Genomic DNA, 24,093 nt, shown 5'->3' with positions numbered 1-24,093 from the left:
GGAATGGAAGGGGCCCCCCCCGCTGATGACCCCGGGCCCCCGGAATTCTCTGAGCGGCCCTGCCTGGCCTCGCGTCCCCCGCCGCCCGGCTCCGGACCCGGCCGCGTCCCCCACCGCCCGTCCCCGTCCCCACATCCCCCGTCCCCGCATTGCCCGTCCCCGTGTCCCCCGCCGCCCGGCTCTGGCCCCGCATCCCTTCCCAGCCGCCCTACTCTGGCAGGCCAGCTACCTGGCTCTGGCCGTCCGGCTCCCATCACATCCTCCAGCTCCGGGCTCCGGGCACGTGACTCCTGCCCCGGCCCAGCATCCCGGGGCTCCTGGCTCCAGCCACGGCTGGACTGTAGTGCCGCCAGCCACATCCAGGCAGCGCAGTAAGGGGGCAGGGAGGGGGTGTTGGAGAGAGGGCAGGGGGGTTCGGGGTGGGGGGTGGATAGGGGTTGGGGGGGTCAGAGGGCAGGGAACAGGGGGATTGAATAGGGGCACGGGTCCTGGTGGGGCAGTTAGAAAGGATCCGGGGATGGATGGGGCGGTGGGAGACAGTCCGGGGCAAGGGTTCCAGGGGCTGTCCGGGGACAGAGAGAAGGGGTGGTTGGATGGGGCAGGGGTCCCTGGGGTTGGGGGAGGTGTCAAGGAACGCGGGGTTGGATGGGGCAGGAGTTCGGGGGCATGATTCGTAACCCTAAGAACATTTGCTAATGTTGTTGATTGTTGTGCAGGGGAGAGGGTGAGAACTGTTCCCATCAGTCTCCTCGTTGTCCATTCCTTTTCCCTTCTTTATTTACAGTATAACTACAAAATAGTTTTCATTATTTCTGAGTATATAACATGTGCCGTCAAAAGCAGGACTACCAAACGTGTTAAAAATACTGGTACATGTCTTCCTATTCATTAAATAAAATACTGTTTTACTGTTCTACTAATGTGTATATTTTCTTTAAGTTAAAAAAAGTTAAAAAAAATATATTTTTTTAAAATAGCACCAAACTTTAAGGGTGCGGCTTATAATCAGGAGCGGCCTATACTCGGAACAATATGGTATCAAGTCAAATTCCAGAGCAGGTTACATCTGATTATTCAGAATCGGGCCAAGAGATTCTCCCATCACATTCTCCTCTGATCCATTCAAACCTGCTTCACTCATCCCTGTCTCCATAGTCACTTATGTTATTTACAACATTTTTAGTATCGTAGCATTCCCATAATGAGGGAAAAACAGCCACCTTGTCAAAAGTGGCTTTACAATAGATGGAACCTGGGATTTAAACTCCAATCACACTGTATTTGGGATCCATTTCAGTTCCCCTCCCAGGACTTTGGACACTTTCATCTCCAGTCATAGTGACTCTGATATAGGATTAAAGAAGTCAAACCATCATCTCCAAGCACAGACAATGCAGAATGCTTCATCACATGACACTTTGAGAAGTGGATGGATAGACTGTGATGATGATAACCTCTGCCTGGCTCAGGCAAAAGGTAACAGTTCTGCAGTGATGGGGAAGGAGGGAATCTCTGAGTCACCCCATCTCCTTCCAGTGTCTCAGAAGCTGTAATTATACTGTTTTCCTGCCCCTGCTCCTCTTCATTTACATATAATTTGAAAAATTCCCAATATATCTGCTCTTCAGCACAACCCAGAGCAACGTGAGAACAACTGGCAAGGATACAATCTGAATCACTGGTGACTAACAATAACTTTGCAATAGGAGGAATGGTATAAATGTGACGCTCCCTGGTTCCTCATAGGAAGGGCACACTCCAGTTACTTGTGGGACAATAGAAAGGACAAATAGGTCCATCTCAAAAGAGGGCGAGCTGCAAAAGGCAAAAATGGGCCACTCATCTGGACAAGCTGAGGGATAACGGTGCTGCACACAGTTCAAAGAGCTTGAAAAGTTACTATGTGGGAATCAGGAAAAGTATTAAAGAAAAGAAAGTCTTGATAGCCCTAGAGATTTTTACAATGTTGATCTCCCTGGCAGATTCTCTGATGGCTAACATGGGCTGAGCTGCGAGAGAAGGTTTTCCCACACTCGCTGCATGCATAGGGTCAAGTATCAGAGGGGTAGCCGTGTTAGTCTGGTTCTGTAGAAGCAGCAAAGAATCCTGTGCTTGCATCCGAAGAAGTGGGTGTTCACCCACGAAAGCTCATGCTACAAAACATCTGTTAGTCTATAAGGTGCCACAGGATTCTTTGCTGCTTCTGCATGCATAGGGACTCTCTCCTCTGTGAATTGTTTGATGCCTAATAAGGTGCGACCTGTGAATGAAGGTTTTCCCACACTCACTGCATTTGTAGGGCCTCTCCCCTGTGTGGATTCTCTGATGTACAGAAAGGCCTGAGCTGCGAGAGAAGGTTTTCTCACACTCACTGCATTTGTAGGGCCTGTCCCCTGTGTGGATTCTCCGATGTTTAGAAAGGTAGGAGCTGCTAATGAAGCATTTCCCACACGCAGGGCATTCACAGGGCCTCTCCCCTGTGTGGATACTCTCATGTTCAGAAAGTGCTGATCTCTGAGTGAAGCATTTCCCACACTCACTGCATTCGTAGGGCCTTTCACCTGTGTGGATTCTCTGATGAACAGAAAGAGCTGATCTGTGAGTGAAGTTTTTCCCACACTCACTGCATTCATATGGCCTCTCTCCTCTGTGGATTGTTTGATGACTAATAAGGTGGGAGCTGCGATTGAAGGTTTTCCCACACTCACTGCATTCATAGGGACTCTCTCTTCTGTGAATTGTTTGATGCCTAATAAGGTGCCAACTGCGACTGAAGGTTTTCCCACACTCACTGCATTTGTAGGGCCTCTCCCCTGTGTGGATTCTCTGATGTACAGAAATGGCTGAGCTACGAGAGAAGGTTTTCCCACACTCACTGCATTCGTAGGGCCTCTCCCCTGTGTGGATTCTCCGATGTTTAGAAAGGTAGGAGCTGCTAATGAAGCATTTCCCACACGCAGGGCATTCATAGGGCCTCTCCCCTGTGTGGATTCTCCGATGAACCGAAAGGGCTGAGCTGTGACAGAAGGTTTTTCCACATCCACTGCATGTATTTTTTCTCTTTTGCCTGAGGATTTCCTGCTGTGTTGTGGTTTCCATGAGGACCTTCTGTGTTCCCCAAGAGGAAATAAATTTACCCACTTTCTCCCCTGGCTGGTTTCCATGCTCTCTTTCTGGTCTGTGCTGAATCTCACAGGAGTTTCCCGGCTCATGACTCCAGGACACATTCCTTTTCAATCTTTGTGATAATTCTCTGTGTTTAATCACTTGCTCAACATTTCCCTGCTGAGAATTCTGCTCCTCTTTCTCACACACCATTGCGTCACCTGCTGTGATAGAGACAGAAACCTCAGACAGGGATGGAAAGGGGAAGGCCAAACCAATACAAGTGCAGAAGGGAGGTCAAATAAAAATCAGGAACTGAACTCCCCCAAACTCTTCCCCTAAATAAGAGAGAGGAGGGGGATGAATTCAGCCTTCACACCCCATCCAAATACGCAGGAAGAAAGGGAGGAAGCTACTGCCTGGTGTCTGCTAGGATCTATAGGAAGCCATGAACTATATTTACCCTGAGGATACGACCCCTGCTAGGGACAGTAATGAACTTGCATCCGAAGAAGTGGGGATTCACCCACGAAAGCTCATGCTGCAAAACGTCTGTTAGTCTATAAGGTGCCACAGGATTCTTTGCTGCTTTTAATGAACTCAAAGACCCCCCCCCCCCAAGGGCTTTGCTGGGCATCTCAGATGTTTCCTTCAGGCACTTACAGATTCTGAGGTGGTTTAATGTTTTCTCACCTGTGCAGGGAGCTCCCAGGATCTCTCTTTCCTCTGAACCCTGGAGGTCTGGGGCCCATGGCTCTTCCCCTTGTTCCAGCTGGGAGATCACATCAGGTCGGAAAACTGAAAACCCTGCTCAGATGAAAGAAAACAAAGAAGTTCAGTTGACTGCATAAGACATTGTCATAAAAAACATTCTATTAATTTAACTTCAGTGCTTAGTGTGAGCTGGTGTGCCTGGGACAGTCCTCACTGAAAATGCCAGGGTCAGGGCAGGCTCAAAAAGGGAGATGCTCCTAAAACTGGTGGTTAACGCTGAAGTTAAACTCACTGACCAGTCACAAACTGTGCTTCTGATCCCCCACACTGGTTATCGAGAAGCTGAAAAAAGAAATCACCCAGCCCCCTTTATTGCATTGCACTTCTCTGACTCCCAATCAGCACCTAGGTCCGGTACAGTGAGAGGTTATTTAAAAACTCTGCTCACATAAACAAAATGATCTTCTGACCCCAAAGGGTCAGCCATGTTACCAGGTCAGTGTAGGTTTGGATCTTACCCAAAATACCACACTGCCAGCCAATCCTTTAGCATCTAAACTAAAGAAAGAAAGAAAGAAGTTAAATGGGAAAGCAGTCAGATACATTCCAAAACGGATATATCAGGTTCTTAGCAGTATTGGTGAGTTGCTGGCTTGATAGTCTGTCCGGAACACATCCACAGCTTGGATGGGTCCAGGCTTCAGTTTGTAGAGAAGTTGCTCCAGAGGCAGGAAGAGGGATTGAAGACAAAATGCAGATGATGCAGCTGCCCTTTATATTCCTTTTGCCATGTGGCCTGTACTTCCTGTGTCCCAAACACAAGCTTCACAGCACAGCGCATGGAAAAGCCTTGGAGGTCTCAGTACACAGGCATACCCCTGCATGTCTTGCTGACTCAGTAGGTGTATCCCCTTGGTCCTTTCCATGGGCTCATTGTACAGCTGATGACCCTCAATGGGCCATCAAACAGGGCAGACAGTGTTGCCAATATGTCTGAGGGTGTCACCAGAAACACTGCCCAAGTCTGGAAATACAGATCTACCCTACAGATCTATAACTCACAATACAAAGGTGATACAAACATAGAAACAAAATGATCATACTTGGAAAATCATAACGTTTCCCCTGACACCTTACATGGCATATCTTGCACAATTCATTGCAATTTTATCAGATTATATTATTTTATTATTAATATCAAAGTGTCTCACGATTCCATCCAGTGTCACACTTGGCAAACCAGTGAATTTCTAGGACTAGTTCCCCAGGTCCTTGAAGATGCCGAACACTATGCTTATGAGGGATTGAAATATCCACATATCTGCTGGGAACACACACATAGACACTGTGTAAGTCTATATCCCTATGTTCACTCTTCTAGAAAATTATGATCAATTTTGTACACAGTATGGCTTGTGAGGTATCATTTGAAAACGCATAATCTACAGAATATTATCCTCCTGTTAAAATGTGTAGTAACACTGTATGTAAAGTCATGAGATTTTACAGTATGAGATTACTGAAAAAGTTACAATTCTGGGGAACACCCAAAGAGCAGTTCCTCAAAGACAACAAGGCAAACAGCTGGTCAAACAGCCGTTCTCCGGCAGGGGGAAGGTGTGAAGACATTTACATTCCAACACAGGGACCTCTTGAAGCTGTTGTGGAAAACAACTACACGATTGATTTTGAATCAGCTCAGCCTGAGGTTCTTTTCTTGGTTACAAGCGCACAGGGGGCGAGAGCTATTGGAATACTGTCCCCCTCAGCTAAAAATCACACAAGCCTTTTAAAGCTTAAACCCACAATCAATGACACATACATTGCACGTTAATTACCTTATTTGGAATATATTGCAAAATATGATGCAGGTCAAAAGCAAGCTGAACAATCAGTTTTCCATATTCGGCCTTTCCTCTTATTGTTATTCCTAGTCTAGTTTGTGGGTTGACTTTTCTAACACTTCCACTGTGGTTATGTTTCACAAGCTCAGTTACTGCAAATCAGTGTGTTTGGGGACTTTCCACTTCACATACTTAGGCCCGTTATGCACACAAAGACATTGTTCCCCAATTTGGGGGATTTTCCATTCCACTTTACACAGAGAAGCAAGCTCAGCTAATACTTCAGGCCTACTAGCTTGACCAAAGCTCCAAAGCTCTGTCTGTAGACTTTCCCTCACAATTTTCATATCTCCGACAGACAGCCTGGCACCATGACTCAGCTGAGAACTGAAGTTGTTTCTAGTACAAAGGACTAAATTATAAAAAGAGGTGAGGAAAGTGCTTGAGACTCTCTCTCCGCTTTCCCTCTGCTCATGACAACTCCTGCAGAGCTGAACGTGGGCGGCAGGGGTGGGTTAGGGGGAGTCCTGGCTGAAAGGAAAACCAGCCTGTCTCAGCACCTGGTGAGAGAAACATTTGCCTTGAATCTGTTTCAGCTTAACTTAGATGTTAGTTTGTGTTTTATCTTTGCATTTCTTTTGTAAACAATTCTGAGCTTTATGCCTCATTATCTGTATCTTAAAATATTTTTTTTGATAGTTAACAATCTTGTTTTATTCTTTATCTAACCAGTGTATTAAAGTGTGTTGGAAACTCCATTTGGGATAACCAGGCTGGCGCATGTCATTTTCCACTGATGAAATGACAGACGTCATATGAGCTTGCCTTGTTCAGTAGTGTGCTGGACAGGGCAAGATGCACATTTCTGGGGGAAAGTCTGAGACCGGAGAATTTTCTGGGGTTCTCCTGTGCTGCACTGTAACTCGTGAGTCACTGACTAGCAGCACTCAATAGTGTGTAGCTGGGAGCGAGTTACATGCTGGACACTGTGTTACCTGGCCAGGAGTGGCTGCTCTCAAAGTAAAGCAGTGTAAAAGGTACCCCAGCTTGGGAACTGAGTCACACAGCTGTTCAACACTCCAGATTGCACTGTGGTTAATATCACAGACACTCAATTTCAAAGAGTCTCCTAAAACACAGCGAAAGTAAATCCATGTCCCAGAAATCAAAGACTCCAGAGAGAGGGCAAGTCTCCCCAGCACTGCTTCTTGTTGACAGAGAGGTCCAGAGACAGAGACAAAGAGAGAGTCCTGGGGAAGCTGGGAACAGTAACCATGGGCTGGTGGGGTTCAGTGGAGAAAGGGAACAGGAAGGGCAGGGATATCACTGAATGCAGGATCTCAGCAGTACTAGATGTCAGGATAGCACATAGTGCAGCCCATTGGAAAACATAATCCCAACTAGACATACAGAATGAAGGGGTCTAAATTAGCTGTTTCCACTCAAGAGAGGGATCTTGAAGTAATTGTGCATAGTTCTCTGAAAACATCCACTCAAGACGCAGAGGCAGTCAAAAAACAAAACAAACCAACCAAACAAAAAAAAACCCCAGACTGTTGGGAATCATTAAGAAAGGTACTAAGACAGAAAATATATTGCCTTTATATAAATCCATGCTACACCCACATCTTGAATACTGCATGCAGATGGGGTCACTCCATCTCAAAAAAGATATATTGGAATTAGAAAAGATTCAGAAAAGGGCAAAAAATGATTAGGGGTGTGGAACAGCTGTGGATAGTTCTCTGAAAACATCCACTCAATGTGCAGCAGCAGTGAAAAAAGCAAACAGAATGTTGGGAATCATTAAGAAAGGGATAGATAATAAGCCATAAAATATCATATTGCCTCTATATAAATCCATGGTACGCCCACATCTCGAATACTCCGTGCAGATGTGGTCGCCCCATCTCAAAGAAGTTTACTTGAGCAAACAGGAGCTATTTGACACTGTGCGATACGGCTCCTGTGCGCTGTTCCCAAAGTGTTCTGCAGCAGGGGAGGGTCTGTGGCATATTGGGGTGATGCTGAAACAGGACAGAGTAGAGGTGGCATTGTGGGGCTGGCATGAACCATATTTCTTCATTTTCTATTCCAAGAACCGAGGGGACGGGAATCCTTACCCAGCGAGGTCACATTCTCGTAGTTCTCCTGCATGACATCCCTGTAGAGGGCTCTCTGAGTGGGGTCCAGCAGAGCCCCCTCTCCCCTGGTGAAATACACAGCCACCTCCTCGAAGGTCACCGGCCCCTGAAAGAGCAAGAGTCCAGCACTCTGTACCCGATGCCCCACTCACAGCCCCACTATTCGTGGGGGAGAGGAGCCAATCAAAAGCAAGCTCTGGGTGGATCACAGTCACAGTCCCACCCCCACCCTGCAAAGAGCATCCTGGAAACACCAGGTTAAGGGGACGAATAGAGAGCCCCTTGTCTCTCCCAGCAGATCCATCACACTCCTACTAGCCACAGACCAATACAGGAGATGGAGCCCCTAGCAGGGTGCAGGGAGAGCTCCCTGGTAGGAAGCCCAATAACCTCCTCATTGTGAGGAGCTGGATATGAAGGGTGGGGCAGCTCCCCTAAACCTCCCTGATGGGTGCCCACTTCACATCCCACAGCAGCCGCTGGTCAGTCAGGTCAGGCTCCAGCACTGGGAGTCTGGTCAGTTTTCCTAGCCCCATGTAGGAGGGTTATTGTCTGTTTCACAAATTAGGGTATTTCCACCACCCAATCTCATGGGTCTGTTCCTAGAATCTGGGCCACTTATTAAACAACTCCCAGCAGGAATGTCACAAGCTGTCCTCCTCCCTTCCCCACCCTGTGCATTTCCTACCCCGCTCCAACCTCCAAACCAGACTGTGCAAACCTTCCCATCTCCGGTGTATTTGCTGCCCCCTCCCTCCTGCAGGAACCCACCAGCAACCCCCCGATAATCCCTACCTGAACAGGCTCCTCTGCAGCCATTTCTCTCCCCTGTCCCATGGCAGAATGGGATGAGCTGGAGCGAAACACGGACGTCATTCTGCAGCCTGGGAGGGAGAGAAGGGCAGTTGTGGGGGTTTCAGAACAGGCTTTAGTTAATTTCACAGGATGATCCTCCCAGGCCCTTTCCCTGCAGACAGATATCCTAGATTCTCCCATCCTGGGAAAGAGATCAAGCATGTTATTACAGTGTAGACCTGGCCCCTCCTGCCAGGCTAAGCCCAGACACATTTTTAACCTCCCTTCTCCCTCCCCTCACCCCATAACAAAGTCTCTGAACACAAGGCTAGAAAAGAGCAGAACCAAAGGAGTCACTGTGGGGGATTCCCTCGGACACTGACACACCCCAGCAGGGGGAATATGGAGTCTGGGACTGGCTTTTCCTCTGTCTGATCCTTGTTTTGTTCACTGGAAAGTGGTTCTGCCCAGGGATGCTGCAATACATGTGTCTGGGTGGACTAGAGAGCTGGAAATCTCTCCCCCGTTCATTTCTCCCACTGCCCCTTTCAGTCTCTCCTTCCCCTGTCCTCTCTCCCTGCCCCTCTGGCTGGGACAGTCCCATTCCTGGGGGCTTTGCTCTCCCATGGCTGGATTTTCTCCTGGCAATTGCTACTGGGAGGAGAAATGACGAGGGGCTGTTTGTGCAGAGTCACTTTCTTGCCAGTCCCCAGCACTTTCCGAGGTCTTTCAGTTACCTGGAGACTCTGGGTCAGAATTTAGTATTAACAGGGCCCAGGGCTGCCCTAGGGGGCTAGGACCAGCTGGAGAAAGTCATCACTTTGGCAGGGCAGAAAAGAAGTTTTAATTAAGGTCACATCCCAGCACAGAGCCCCACTGGGGGAGCAGCAGCTGCTAAGCCTGGTCTCCCAGATCACAATGGAAGCTGCAGCGTCTGACCCAGGAAGCTGAACCCCAATATCCCGGGCAGAGAGGGACAGAGCGTTTGAGCAGCTTCCCTCCTTTAGCTCTCTGGGGAGAGCAGCTAACGAGAGCCCCTCCTCACAGGGAGAATTGCTGATCTCATTTGTCCCACTGTCCATCCGGAGTCACCCCTTGTCTTTCCATGCAGTGACTCTGGATTAACAATGGTCTCAATGAAACCAGATTTCAGGAAGAAGGAGTCCAGAACGCTGTGGAAGAGACCATTGTGTGGCATTTCTAGCCCCCTTCCCACCTGCCTCACCCCCCGGATCTAGGACAAGGACGTGGGGGTGGGGGGGGATGAATAGTCCCAAGGGAACTGGAAGTTCCTGCAGTTTTCAAGAGGGGAGAAAAGCAAAATCTGTGATTTCCCCTGACAGTGTTTGGTAAGTGGATAGAAAGTTCCCAGGGTGAGGGGGCCTGGCTGGGGGCTGCCTGGCCGCGCTTGGAGCCAGGATTGTGGCACAAACTGATCCGGGAGCAGGATCAGGGTTAGCAGCAGCCCCCAGACACCCCCCAGTGCCCAGTGCCCAGAGCCCACAGCCGGGGCCCCAGACACCCCCACGGCCCCAGCCAGGGACCTGCCAGATCTTCCCTGGCCCCCAGTCCCCAGAGCCCCGGGCCAGGGCCCCAGACACCCCCCGAGCCCCCCCAGCCCCAGGGAGAGCTGGACACTGGCGATGGGGCGACAAAATGGGGCACAACCGGGGGGGGGGCAGGGAACTTCTCCGGGGTTGGGGGTGGGGGGGTCACCCTGGGGGCTGCTCGTGGCTCTCGGGAGAAAGGGGGCGGGGGTCCCCACGGGGGGGCAGCGGTAAATCCGAGGGGGTCTCAGCCCCCCCCTTTCCCTCCCCGCTCCTCGGGGGTCACCGGCTCCTCCCCCCCGGCCATGTCCGGGCTGCACCGACACTTCCCCCCCCCGCCCCCGCCCCCGCCCCCGCCCCCGGGCTCGCGCCGGGACCTGGAGGCTGCAGCTCCGCGGCGGGGGCGGGGCCCGGGCCGGGCGCGGGGAGGTTAATGAAGGTCTCTCCCGCCGCGATCTGCGCATGCCCAGAGCCCCAGCGGCACAAACCTTCTCCGGCCCGAGAGAGGCTCCAACGGCCCCGCGCGAGCCAGGCAGAACCGCAGCGCCCCGCGCGCGTTCACGCTCCGGCTCCGCCTCCCTCGCTGACGTCACTTCCGCTCCAGGGAGAGTCCGGAACTACATCTCCCAGCCTGCCCCGGGGGCGCGTCCGCCCTCCCCAGCCCGGGTGAGGGAGGGGTCAGCAGCTGGAACTGCGCATGCTCCGTGCGAGCCCCGCTGGGGGCGGGAGAACAAAGCTGCTGCTGCCGCCTCCGCGCGAGCCGGTGAGTGACAGACCCGGGGGGGCGGGCACGTGACTCTGCCCCGGGGAACCTGGGAGAAGCCTCGGAGCCGGGAGCAGCTGGGATGGGGGGGGCAGAAGCCGGAGGTGCGGGGTTGAAATTCCCGGCGGGCGCAGAAGGTCGGTGGGACGCGGGGGAGGGGGTTAATTGGCTCCTGTCCCTGTTGGCGCCTCTCGCCCCCGGCACAGAGTCTCTCCGGTTCTGCCCGGTTTCTCTCCCGGGGTCTCGCTCGGGCTGTAACATCCGGGGGGATCCGCCCCCCCCCGATCCGCGCTCCCGGCTCCCCAAAGCCCCCGGCAGTGTCCCCCGACCAGGGTCTCGCAGGGCGAAGCCGCAGCCACCTCTGGGGGGGATCCCGGGTGGCCGGTATTGGCTCGTGACGGGCCAGGGACCTGTCCTGCCCCCCAGGCCGCCCAGCCCCCGGGGCTCCCCCTGCCCGTGCGAGTGGCCAGCGGGGGCGGGGATCCCTCTCCAGCCACTGCCAGGTGACCCTGTTCTGTGTGGGGCGATGGCAGCTGGAGCTGAAGGGGCGTTGTGGGGGGGGGAGAGCTCCGGGTGGCTGGGCAGGGGGTGCCCGTGTCAGGTTGGTGGGGGCTGGAGGTTTGGGGTTTCAGGGGGTGGGTGTGATGTGCCCAGCCCTGAGGCTCCTGGAGGTGGGTATCGCTGGGGGCCTGGTGGCTGCAGAACAGCCGGGGTGGGCGTCTCTTGGGGAGGCGGGACAGGGGGTTAGCGGGAGCCTGGTGCTGTGCCAGGGGCTCTGTCTGGGCTTCCCCCGCTGGCTCCGGTTGGGATCCCCGGCACTAGGTCAGGGGATGCCAGGCAAGCAGAGTGAGGGGTCCCGCTGGGGGAGGAGGGGGCTCCAGGTGAATGGCAGGGCAGATCCTACTGGAGATCAGGTGGGGGAATCCCAGGTGGGCAGTGAGGGACTGAGTTTCCAGTGAGGTGTCCTCTTGGGAGTGGGGGTGTCCCTGGCTCCTGGGGGCTCTTGGTGGGAGGAACCCTCTGGTATTCCCAACCTGGCAGTCATGGTCTGGTCGGGGTTCCCTGCCCGGTGGGGCTTTAATGGGTATCTGGGGCCCTGGCCAGGGACTCTAGGGGCTGGGTCCCAGGGAATATCTGGTGGGCCCCTGGCTGGGGGGGGTGTCTGGGCCCCCGGCTGTGGGGTCTGGGGACTGCTCCTGACCTCGCTCCTTCTCTCTGATTGACTTGTTCCAGAATCCCCCGGCCAGGCCCAGTCACCGTGATAACTTTCTATCCACTTATCAAACACTGTGAGGTGAAATCACAGATTTTGCTTTTCTCCCTTCTTGAAAACTGCAGGAACTTCTAGTTCCCTTGGGAAAATTCGTGCCCCCCCCCAACCCCCTCCACCTCCTTGTCCTAGATCTAGGGGTGAAGGAGGTGGGAAGGGGGTCAGCATTGCTGCACAATGGTCTCTTCCACAGCGTTCTGGACTCATTCTTTCTGAAATCTGGTTTCATTGAGACCATGATAATCCACAATCACTGCATGGAAAGACAAGGAGTGACTCTGGATGGACAGTGGGGCAAATGAGAGTCTCCCTGTGAGGAGGGGCTCTCATTAGCTGCTCTCCCCCATGAGCTAAAGGAGGGAAGCTGCTCAAACGCTCTGTCCCTCCCTGCTCAGGACATTGCGGTTCAGCTTCCTGGGTCAGACGCTGCAGCCTCCATTGTGATCTGGGAGACCAGGCTTAGCAGCTGCTGCTCCCCCAGCGGGGCCTCTCTGCTGGGAAGTGACCTTAATTTGAGCTGCTTCTCTGCCTGGCCCAGGGGATGACTTTCTCCAGCTGGTACTAGCCCCCTAGGGTAGCTCTGTTAGTACTAAATTCTGGGCCAGAGACTCCAGGTAACTGGAAGAAACCAAGGGAAAATGCTGGGGTCTGGCATTAAAATGACTCTACACAAATAGCCCCCCCAGTCATTTCTCCTCCCATTAGCAATTGCAGGAGCAAATCCAGCCATGGGGGAGCAAACAACCCGGGAATGGGACTTTCCTATCAGATGGGTAGGGAGATGGGACAGGGAAAAGGAGATAGAAAGTGAGATTGAAAGGGGCAATGAGAGAGAAGAGTTTTGAAAGAGATTTCCAGATCTCTAATCTGCCCGGACAGGTGTATTACTGCACCCTGGGTAGAGTCACTTTCCTGTGGACAGGATGAGGCTCAGACAGAGGAAAACCCAGTTCCTGACTCCATATCCCTCCTGCTGGGGTGTGGCTGCCGTGGGGTCAGTGTCCGAGGGAATCGTTGAAAGTGACTCCTTTGGTTCTGCTCTTTTCTAGCCTTGCGTTCAGAGACTTAGTTATGGGATGGGGCGAGGGAGAAGGGAGGTTAAAATGTCTGCCAATATTTTCCCGTCTTTTTAACCAGCACTAATACCAGGCCAGGCCAGGGCTGGGAAGAGAGAGAGAGCAGCAGGTTTCCCCAATTGTTTCCTGCTCGCTTTTTCTTGACTAGCTTCACCACTGCACCAACTTGCACTTTTCCTGTGTGAGTCTGGCTAGCTCAGTTGGCAGCGCATCAGACTTTTAATCTGAGGGTCCAGGGTTCAAGTCCCTGGTCAGGGGATAAACTTCTCACTATGATTGTAAAAATCTGACTTTCTGGAGTCTTCTTTGGTGTTACTCTTTCTCTTCACCATTTTGCCTTTCTTAAGAAGGGCCTTTGTGTGGGGGGGATTGAAGGAGCACCTTCCTGACATCCCTCTGTCCTCACAGGCTGGAGGAATAAAGGCCTCTGGGCATAGAGCATGTTCCTCCCCTGCACACACACAAACACACAAACACACCAGAATGTCCCTAAGGAATTAGAATCACCTGCTGCCATCCCCTGTCCTGCTGGATCCTCAAACAAGGATGCTCTTCAGCCTAAACCCATGTCCCCTCTTTTCCCAGTGCCTCTCAGACCCAACCCTCAGTCCCTCCTATGCTCACTGCTCCTCACTCCCAACCAGAGCCTGCTCCTCTTCACCCTTCTCCTCTGTCCCAACCCACAGGCCCCCCCTCCTCACGCTGCTCCTCAATCCCAACCCACGGCTCCCTCCTTCCCTCCAGCAGCAGGTGCTTCAGACCCCCTCAGGAAGATTTTCTTGCAAGGTTTCGTGTAGGAGTCTGCATGTGGATTTTACAGTATGTTGGAAATAGGTTGGGTTGCTTGCCGAAATGATCACTGGTGGCTGGTGTTGGATTCCCAGTCTCCTTGTTATTGGGGCAGGAGAAACAAAGGGTTGTTATCCTTGATGTGTGAATCAAGGACTCAACCCTGGCTGTAAACTAAATGAGCTGCCCACAGATTCTGGCAGCCACAATGAGCATTTGGTGCGAGAGCTCAGACCTGCCCCTGTCCCAGAGGGAGGGGGTCATCTGCGAGGGGACTGGACCTCTGACCTATCAGCCCTTAACTCCCAAACAATCAGTAACTCTATTATCAGTGCCAGTGAGTGTAATTTAAACCATAAGAAAAACCACACTGGGCTAGACCAAAGGTCCATCTAGCTCTGTATTTTGTCTTCTGACAGTAGCCAATAGCAGGTGCTCTAAAAGCATCTCAACAAGGCACCACTGGGAGTTGAACCCAGCATCTCCTGTTTACAAAACAGGTACTTTAACCAGCTAAACCATGGTGCCTGCCTGTGGCTAAAGTAGAGTGTCTGCTCACACCTGACTCCCTGTATCCGCACCTGGGCCCCACAAAGCAGAGGAGCTCTGTGTGTGTGCGTGCGTGTGTGTGTGTGTGAGAGAGAGAGAGAGAGAGAGTGTGTGTGTGTGTCTTTGGCCAGGTCTGCACTACAAAGTTATTTCAGCAGAATTATATTGCTCAGGTGTGTGAAAAACACACAACGCTCTCTCGGTCGGTAGCTTGTGGCTGGTGCACACACTGCAATGCCACGTCTGGCAACAACACTGCCCTGTTTTGGTGACAAAATAAAACCACTTTGATGAGAAGCCTAGAGCTTTTTGCAGCAAACTTAAAGTGACAGAGTGTCAGTGTAGACGCTGCTATTCATTATATCACCATAACTGGCCTCCTCCAGTATCCCACAATGCCCTCTGTGAACTCACCTGCCCTGCATTCCTGCTACAGAGCCATGGGCCCCTCCCCTTTCATCGCTCTGGGAAGTTCTGACAGCTGAGCCTGCTGCTCTGCTCCGGCAGCCAGGAGCAAATCACTGCCGTGGATGCTGCTCTCTCCCGCCCTGCGAACACAGAGCCGGCGGCGGGAACTTCCTTACATGGGGGGCCACTGGCATCTGAACTGTGACACCCCCAGGACACCCCTTCCCTCGAGGAGGCTCTTACCTTCTAAACAGGAACAGCTGGTCTCTAGTAAAATCACTAAAAGGGAAGGAGAAAACTCGAAAGAGGCTCCTCCTGGCGCTCACGTCCGTGAACCCGAATACTCCCCCAGTCCTCAAAGAGAGACCTGGAGAAGGAGACTTGCTGAAGCAAAGCCACAGGGGTCTCTGAGGTTTCCCTGGCCCCTCACCCCTGTCCTGCCTGGCTGATGTCAGCATCTCTCTGTGAGGTCACCACCTCCCCACCACCTTTGACCAATAGTCTGAGGTCCTGCAAAAGGCCTTTGTGATGTCACTGCCTGTCACGGACTCACAGATCGTGCCCACTCGTGGCCCCGTGCGGTCCGTGGGGGGTGCCCCTTTCAGTGCGACAGCCCTTCTCGGGGGTCCACTCTCTCTCGGGGTCAGGCCCCTCCACCTCCTGGAGCTGCCCCTCTCTGAGCCTTAGCACGTCTGTCTCTCGCCGTGGGCCCCTTCAGGGAGTCCACGCGCTCTGGACCCCCTGGGCCTCCTCATCCCCGAAGGGGTTGATGCCCCCTGCTCTCTAGCCCAGAGCGACTCTCAGCCAGCGTAAAACAGGAGGGTTTATTGAGAGTTGAACACAGCACAGGAAACTCTCAGGGCCTCAGGCCTGGCCTCTCACAATAACAGCACATCCCAGTCCCCCTGCAGCCAGGTGGGCTCTGCCTGCTTCCCCTCGCCAGCCCCGAGCCCCCCTGCTTCCCAGCTAGGCCTCCGATATCTCCGGCCCCAAGCCCCACCGCTGTCCATTGTCTTTTCTCCAGGTAAACAGGGTTGCCTGGGCCTCCTCTCCTCTCCGCCCTCCTCTGGCTGGAACAGGTTGGTCACGGGGTCCTCTCCCCGCAGCCCATTGTCCTCCCACTGGCCAGAACCGCCTGTGACTCCTGAGCTGGGTCTCCGGGTCACCAGGTCACCAGTCGCTGGGGTCTCCATCCTCCAGGCCATCAGCCGGGGTCCCAAGTCCCTCTCCGGTCCTCTGTAACAACAAACTCCCTCTCCCCTCACCTCGTTAAACCAGTAACACCTGGGAACACTGAGTCCCACTCCCTGTGCATGCAAACCACTGGAAAACACAGCAAACCCTAAGAAAATCCCCCACTTCGTCACAGAGCCCAGCACCTCTCCTCCTCTGGGCACCTAGAGCAGAGGCGGCTGGTGCTGATGGCTCCAAGGGAAGGCTTAAAAGCCACAGAACAATTGAGGTCAGGGCCAGAGGAGGGCAGGACCATGCCTAGGTGTGGCCTTCAGACAGGCACAAAAGCACCCAGCCAGCCTGCTCTCTGCCATGCCAAACACCCACTGAAGGCCACCCACAGTGGAGCATGTGGGGCGGCTGCTGATGCTCTGTGGCCATTATCGAAGACGGTAGGAAAGCAGGGCCAGCCCCCCTGGTGGGGCCTCTTACCGTTCCCACTCTCTGTGCTCACTTTGGCAGTGGGGCAGGAGATTTTACCCCAAGAGGTTTTTCCCCAGCTGGCGAGAAGCAAACTCCACCAGAGAGATCCTTTGGGGCCATCTGCCTGTCCCAAGTCAGGGTAAAGGAGGAGGGTTGGGCGTGGGGCTAGCAACTCCACCCTGTAAAAATCAGCTTGCTACAGAAACGCCAACAATAGAGTTAACAGAGACTTTTAGCCTGGAAAAAGAAGGGTCTTCAACTCGAAGATGCATGACGCTGGGTGGTGAAAGCCGCGAGGAAGCCACTAAGCCGATCACCCTTCTTGCAGCCAGGAGGATTACTATCGGCACATGGAACGTGAGGACCATGTACGAGTCAGGAAAGACGGCGCAGGTTGCAGCAGAGATGAGGAGCAACAACCTGACCCTACTAGGCATTAGCGAGACAAGATGGACGCAAGCTGGACAGAGACGACTGTTGACAGGAGAGCTGTTGCTGTATTCAGGACATGAAGAGAGCGACGCACACCACACACGGGGAGTAGGCTTCATGTTGTCCAAGCAGGCACAGAGAGCACTGATTGGTTGGGAGGCACATGGTCCCAGGATCATCACAGCATCCTTCAGAACTAAAATGAAGAGGATTAAGATGAATGTTGTTCAGTGCTACGCTCCAACCAATGACAGTGAAGAGGAGGACAAAGACTACTTTTACAACAGACTCCAGAAAATATTAGAGACTCTCCCAGACAAAGACATTACCATCCTTATGGGAGACTTTAATGCCAAAATTGGACCTGATAACACAGGATACGAACAAGTCATGGGGACCCATGCTCTGGGAGAGATGAGTGAGAATGGAGAGAGATTTGTGGATCTGTGTGCACTTAACAATCTGGTCATAGGAGGCAGCATCTTTCCTCACAAGCGGATCCACAAGAGTACCTGGGTATCGCCAGCAGGCATGACAGAAAACCAGATCGACCATGTCTGCATTAGCAAGAAGTTCAGAAGATCCTTGCAGGACGTTAGAGTTAGAAGAGGAGCAGACGTGGCGTCCGACCATCACTTAGTGGTGGCCAGATTGAAGCTGAAGCTGAAGAAGAACTGGAGAGACACGTCAGACAGAAGAGCGAAGTACAACGTCAACCTTCTGAAGGACCATAAGACCAAGGAAGATTTTGGATTGACGCTGAAGAATAAGTTTTCAGTACTACAGGATCGGTCTGAGGAAGAGGAAGACAGTGTACTCAACAGATGGCAGAAAGTGAGAGACACACTTAGGTCAGCATGCCAGGAAGTGCTTGGAATTAAGAAACACCAGCAGAAAGAGTGGATCACAGCAGAGTCCTTGACAAAGATAGAACACAGAAAGAAGAAGAAGGCAGCAGTCAACAACAGCAGGACTAGAGCAGCAAAGGCCAAAGCTCAAAAAGAGTATGCTGAAGCCCACAGAGCAGTGAAGAGGAATATTAGGAAGGACAAGAGAGATTATGTGGATGGACTGGCAGCAGAAGCAGAGCAGGCAGCATACAGCGGTAACATGAAACAGCTGTACGATACTACCAAGCGACTGTCTGGAAAGTTCAGCAAGCCAGAACGTCCCGTTAAAGACAAGCAGGAAAGTCTATAACAGGAATAGAACTACAGATGAACAGATGGGCGGAGCACTTTGAGGAACTCCTGAACAGACCAGCACCACCAAATCCACCAGACATCGACCCAGCTAACGAGGACCTCCCAATCAATTGCGATAAACCAACCAGAGACGAGATCAGAAAAGCCATCACCATGATGAAGAACAGGAAGGCGGCTGGACCTGACGATATCCCAGCAGAGGCCCTGAAAGCAGACCTGGATGCCTCAGTGGAAATGCTATACCCCCTCTTTGAGAAAATATGGGAAGAAGAAGTGATTCCGGCTGACTGGAAAGAGGGATATCTCATCAAAATCCCCAAGAAAGGAGACCTCAGCAACTGTGCCAACTATAGAGGAATCACACTCCTGTCGGTGCCAGGGAAGGTCTTCAACCGAGTCCTCTTAGAGAGAATGAAGGATGCCGTCGATCCACAGCTACGAGATGAACAGGCAGGTTTCCGGCAGAACAGATCATGCACGGACCAGATAGCAACGCTCCGCATCATAGTCGAGCAGTTTATGGAGTGGAACTCCTCGTTGTACATCAACTTTGTTGACTATGAGAAAGCATTCGATAGCGTGGATCGAGAGACCCTCTGGAAGCTCCTTCGGCACTATGGCATCCCAGCAAAGATGGTCAACCTGATCAAGAATTCATACGACGGCATACACTGTAGAGTGATCCATGGAGGGCAGCTCACAAACAGCTTCCAGGTGCGAACCGGAGTCAGACAAGGATGCTTGTTGTCACCACTTCTCTTTCTTCTCGTCATCGATTGGATTATGAAGACATTCACTTACAAGCGTAGGAATGGAATTCAATGGTCATTGTGGACCCAGCTTGATGACCTGGACTTTGCCGACGACCTTGCACTCCTTTCGCACAGTAAACAGCAGATGCAAGAGAAGACCAACGTAGTGGCAGCCACGTCATCACAGGTTGGCCTCAACATCCACAAGGACAAGACCAAGATCCTTAGGATCAATTCCATCAGCAACGACCCAGTCACACTGAATGGAAGCCCCCTGGAAGAAGTGCAGTCCTTCACCTACCTAGGTAGCATCATCGACCAGCAGGGTGGCACAGACGCAGACATCAAAGTAAGGATTGGTAAGGCAAGAGCAGCCTTCTTACAGCTCAAGAACATCTGGAACTCCAGAGAGCTGTCTTTGGCAATAAAGATTCGACTGTTCAACTCCAACGTGAAATCAGTCTTACTGTATGGAGCTGAAACCTGGAGGACAACCAAAACAACCACCAGGAAGATCCAGACCTTCATTAATAGCTGCCTCAGAAGGATTCTCCAGATCCGCTGGCCAGACACCATCAGTAACATCCACCTCTTGGAGAGGACCCATCAACTCCCAGCAGAGGAAGAAATTAGAAGGAGAAGGTGGGGCTGGATAGGACATACACTACGCAAGCAGCCAACCAACATCACCAGACAGGCACTGCAGTGGAACCCCCAAGGCAAGCGGAAAAGAGGCCGCCCAAGAAATACCTGGCGACGCGACCTTCAGGTTGATAGCAAAAAAATGGGCTATACCTGGAACCAGCTAGAGCGAATGGCCCAGGATAGAAGACTATGGAGATCTGTTGTTGGCGGCCCATACCCCGGTTGGGGTGACGGGCATGAATGAATGAATGAATGGCGAGAAGCAGAGAAACACCCAGGCTCCCAAGGCGCTATGTAGCAACCCCCCTCCAGCACAGGGACAGATGCACACTTGGAAGAGGGAAACTGCTCCACGCACTAGCCTAGGCAGATGCCCAGTTTCTCTGGCAAGTCAGGAAGGGCAAAGGCGAGACTGGAAGCACCTGGGGCTCATGCCCCAGCCTTTGTGACGCCCACCCCCCAACTCCTTCCCGGGGCTCTAGCTGAAGGCAGAGCATTGGCCTGAGCAGCCAAGAAGAGGTTCAGGCCCTGAAGGGAGCAGGACTTTCAGCACAACAGTGAAACTGCAGAAACGCAACCACCAAGGGACTCGAACCCTCAATCGCCTGATCCGCAGTCAGACGCCTTATCCATTAGGCCACGTGGTCACACAGAAAAAGGCCCTCCAGGCACTTCTTTGGAAAAGGCCGACACTGACGCATCCGACGAAGTGGGGATTCACCCACGAAAACTCATGCTCCAATACGTCTGTTAGTCTGTGAGGTGCCACACGACTCTTTGCTGCTTTTGCAGACACTGTGTTTCTCAGGTCAGCTACTGAGGGGGGCAGAGACTCTCTGGGCACAAGAAGTCGAGTTCCCAGCGACACGTGAGACTTAATTCTCTGGAGCCAGGTGCAGGGCTTTGGCAGGGAGGCTCAGGCATGGGGGATTGGGGTGCAGCGGATGGACTGGCTGTCTAGGTGCGGAGATTTAGTCTCCCTGAGGAGGAGGAGGGGGAATCCTGCTGACAGGCAGTGGCCAGGGCCGTTGCAACCACTAGGCGAACTAGTCGGCCGCCCAGGGTGTCAAGTGGTTGGGGGCACCAAAAATCGCACTCAGGGGAGGCGGGGGAGTGGAGGTGAGCTGGGGCAGGGGGCTGGGAGGTGCGGGGGGAGGGCAGGCCACAGCAAGTAACGGGGCTGGGGGTGTGTGTGCAGGGGCACCGCTCCCTGTCCCAGCTCACCTCTGCTCTATCTTCTCCCCTGAGCACAACGCCCCCGCTCTGATTCTCCTCCCCGCCCAGGCTTGCGGCACTAAACAGCTGATTGGCACCGCAAGCCTGGGAGGCAGGAGAAATGGAGCGGCGCCGGCGTGCTCAGGGGAGAAGGCGGAGCGGAGGTGAGCTGGGGTGGGGAGCTGCTGCAGGGGGGGCTGCCCGGCTCGTCCCCATGGCCCCCACCCCTGCACTCACTGCCTGGTAAGTGGAGTGACCCAGCCCCAGCCTGGTCCATTCCCCTGGCTCCCAGCCACGCCACCGGCGAGTGCTGTGGGGCGGTTCCCCCCCCCCCAAGCTTGGGAGCCAGGGGAGCAGAGCAGGCTGGGGCCCCAGGCCTGTGTGGGGGGAAGCAGAGGGGGGCTGGCCCCAGGCCATCATGGGACATGGGGGGCTGGCTACTTCCTGCGGGAAGTGGAGTGACCCAGCCCCAGCCTGCTCTGCTCCCCTGGCTCCCAGGCTTGTGTTGGTGTTGGCTGGATTTGTGCGGGTGTTTGTGTATATTAGCAATTGTGTGTGTGTGGCTGGATTCATGCATGTGTTCATGTATGTTTGCAATTGTGTGTGTGTGCATGCTCTGCTGCCCTCTGCCGGCATGACAACCGTTTCTCCGTTTGTCACAGCCCCCATACCGTCGACCCCGGTGGTGATTTCCCCATCTTAGAAGGGCTGGCTGGCCTGACCCTTCTCCCCTCTGCGGAGTGTGGCGGGGGCTGCAGCTCACCCCCTGTGGGGCAGGAGTGCCAAGGTGCGGGGTGCTGGGCTCCAATGCACCTGGAGAGCAGCTCAGGTGAGGCTGGGCAGGGCATGTGGTGTCCATTCTGCATTGCCTGGTGCTGGGCCATTGCACAATCCCCAGCCACGCCACACACGTCCCGAGAGGGGGCAGGGGGCCAAGCAGATGATCCTGCATGAGGGGGTCATTCTCATGGGTAGCCGTCCAGTGGCAGTGAGTTCCACAGGCCTTGGCACACGCTGTGTGGGGCAGGAGGTCCTTGTATTTGGAGCAGTGGGAGTGAACTGTGTGCGGTTGTGTCTCTGAGCACGACGGCAAATATGCGGGGGGGGGGGGGGGATTGTGAGTGTGGCTGGGGGTGTGATTGTTTCTCTCTTTGGGGGTTGGGGTAGCATGTCCCTCTGGGTGTGTTGTGTGTGAGTGTTCTTGGGACTGTGTGAGTCCCTGTGTGCGTCAGTGCGTGTGTGTGTGTCTGTCTGTCACTTGCAGGGGGCAGCAGGGACACACGCGTCTCCCCTGGGCCAGCTTGGACAATGTCCCGTCACGACCCGGCCCAGCGCTGGTGCCCCCACACGGGGGTGGGCAGTGACCGGGCACAGCGGGGGGGGCAGGGGGCAGGGTTTTGGGGCGGGCACAGCGGGGGAGAAGGGGCAGGGCTTTGGGGGCGGGCACAGCGGGGGCAGGGGCAGGGCTTTGGGGCGGGCACAGCAGGGAGGACAGGGGCGGGGCTTTGGGGCGGGCACAGCGGGGGAGAAGGGGGCAGGGCTTTGGGGCGGGCACAGCGGGGGCAGGGGCGGGGCTTTGGGGCGGGCACAGCGGGGAGAAGGGGCAGGGCTTTGGGGCGGGCACAGCGGGGGCTGGGGGCAGGGTTTGGGGGCGGGCACAGCGGGGGCAGGGGCAGGGCTTTGGGGCAGGCACAGCAGGGAGGGCAGGGGCGGGGCTTTGGGGCGGGCACAGCGGGGGCAGGGGCGGGGCTTTGGGGCGGGCACAGCGGGGAGAAGGGGCAGGGCTTTGGGGCGGGCACAGCGGGGGCTGGGGGCAGGGTTTGGGGGCGGGCACAGCGGGGGCAGGGGCAGGGCTTTGGGGCGGGCACAGCAGGGAGGGCAGGGCGGGGCTTTGGGGGGCGGGCACAGCGGGGGCAGGGGCAGGGCTTTGGGGCGGGCACAGCAGGGAGGGCAGGGTGGGGCTTTGGGGCGGGCACAGCGGGGCGGGGCAGGGCTTTGGGGCGGGCACAGCGGGGAGAAGGGGCAGGGCTTTGGGGCGGGCACAGCGGGGAGAAGGGGCAGGGCTTTGGGGCGGGCACAGCGGGGGCAGGGGCGGGGCAGGGCTTGGGGGCGGGCACAGCGGGGGGGCAGGGGCGGGGGCAGGGCTTTGTGGGTGGGCACAGCGGGGGCAGGGGCGGAGGCAGGGCTTTGTGGGTGGGCACAGCGGGGGCAGGGGCGGGGCTTTGGGGCGGGCAGAGCGGGGAGGGGCGGGGCTTTGGGGCGGGCACAGCGGGGGCAGGGGCGGGCACAGCGGGGGCAGGGGGCGGGGCTTTGGGGCGGGCACAGCGGGGGCAGGGGCAGGGCTTTGGGGGCGGGCACAGCGTGGGGCAGGGGCGGGGCTTTGGGGCGGGCACAGCGGGGGCAGGGGCACGGCTTTGGGGCGGGCACAGCGGGGGCAGGGCGGGGCTTTGGGGCGGCCACAGCGGGGGCCGGGCGGGGCTTTGGGGCGGCCACAGCGGGGCCGGGCGGGGCTTTGGGGCGGGCACAGCGGGGGCAGGGGGGCTTTGGGGCGGGCACAGCGGGGGTAGGGGCAGGGCTTTGGGGGCACAGCGGGGGGTAGGGGCAGGGCTTTGGGGGCGGGCACAGCGGGGGCAGGGGCGGGGCTTTGGGGGCGGGCACAGCGGGGCAGGGGCGGGGCTTTGGGGCGGGCACAGCGGGGCAGGGGCGGGGCTTTGGGGGCAGGCACAGCGGGGGCAGGGGCGGGGCTTTGGGGCGGGGCACAGCAGGGGGCAGGGGCGGGGCTTTGGGGCGGCACAGCGGGGGCAGGGGCGGGGCTTTGGGGCGGGCACAGCAGGGAGGCGGGGGGCGGGCTTTGGGGCGGGCACAGCGGGGGCAGGGGCGGGGCTTTGGGGCGGGCACAGCAGGGAGGGCAGGGGCGGGGCTTTGGGGCGGGCACAGCGGGGGCAGGGGCGGGGCTTTGGGGCGGGCACAGCAGGGAGGGCAGGGGCGGGGCTTTGGGGCGGGCACAGCAGGGAGGGCAGGGGCGGGGCTTTGGGGCGGGCACAGCGGGGGGGCAGGGGCAGGGCTTTGGGGCGGGCACAGCAGGGAGGGCAGGGGCGGGCTTTGGGGCGGGCACAGCAGGGGGCAGGGGCGGGGCTTTGGGGGCGGGCACAGCGGGGGCAGGGGCGGGGCTTTGGGGCGGGCA

General features: G+C 55.4%; 1 protein-coding gene and 1 non-coding gene across 2 annotated transcripts in view; both read right to left on the bottom strand.

Moving 5' to 3' along the window:
• The window catches only part of LOC120375395 (zinc finger protein 883-like), a gene marked incomplete at its 5' end in the record, with an annotated part of 158,913 nt that overhangs the window by 46,029 nt on the left and 88,791 nt on the right, over positions 1–24,093 (bottom strand). The window contains one exon of the mRNA XM_039496016.1: positions 2,560–3,043. Coding sequence (XP_039351950.1) covers positions 2,560–3,043 — 484 coding nt within the window. The remainder of the gene's footprint in view (positions 1–2,559; positions 3,044–24,093) is intronic.
• TRNAT-UGU lies at positions 14,502–14,575 on the bottom strand. The gene has a single exon. It is a non-coding gene; the product is annotated as a tRNA-Thr (tRNA).

Source organism: Mauremys reevesii, linkage group 12, assembly GCF_016161935.1.
Source record: "Mauremys reevesii isolate NIE-2019 linkage group 12, ASM1616193v1, whole genome shotgun sequence".
Lineage (NCBI taxonomy): Eukaryota > Metazoa > Chordata > Testudines > Geoemydidae > Mauremys > Mauremys reevesii.
Note: the sequence above shows the minus strand (reverse complement) of the source record. Positions and strands in the feature narration are given on the sequence as shown.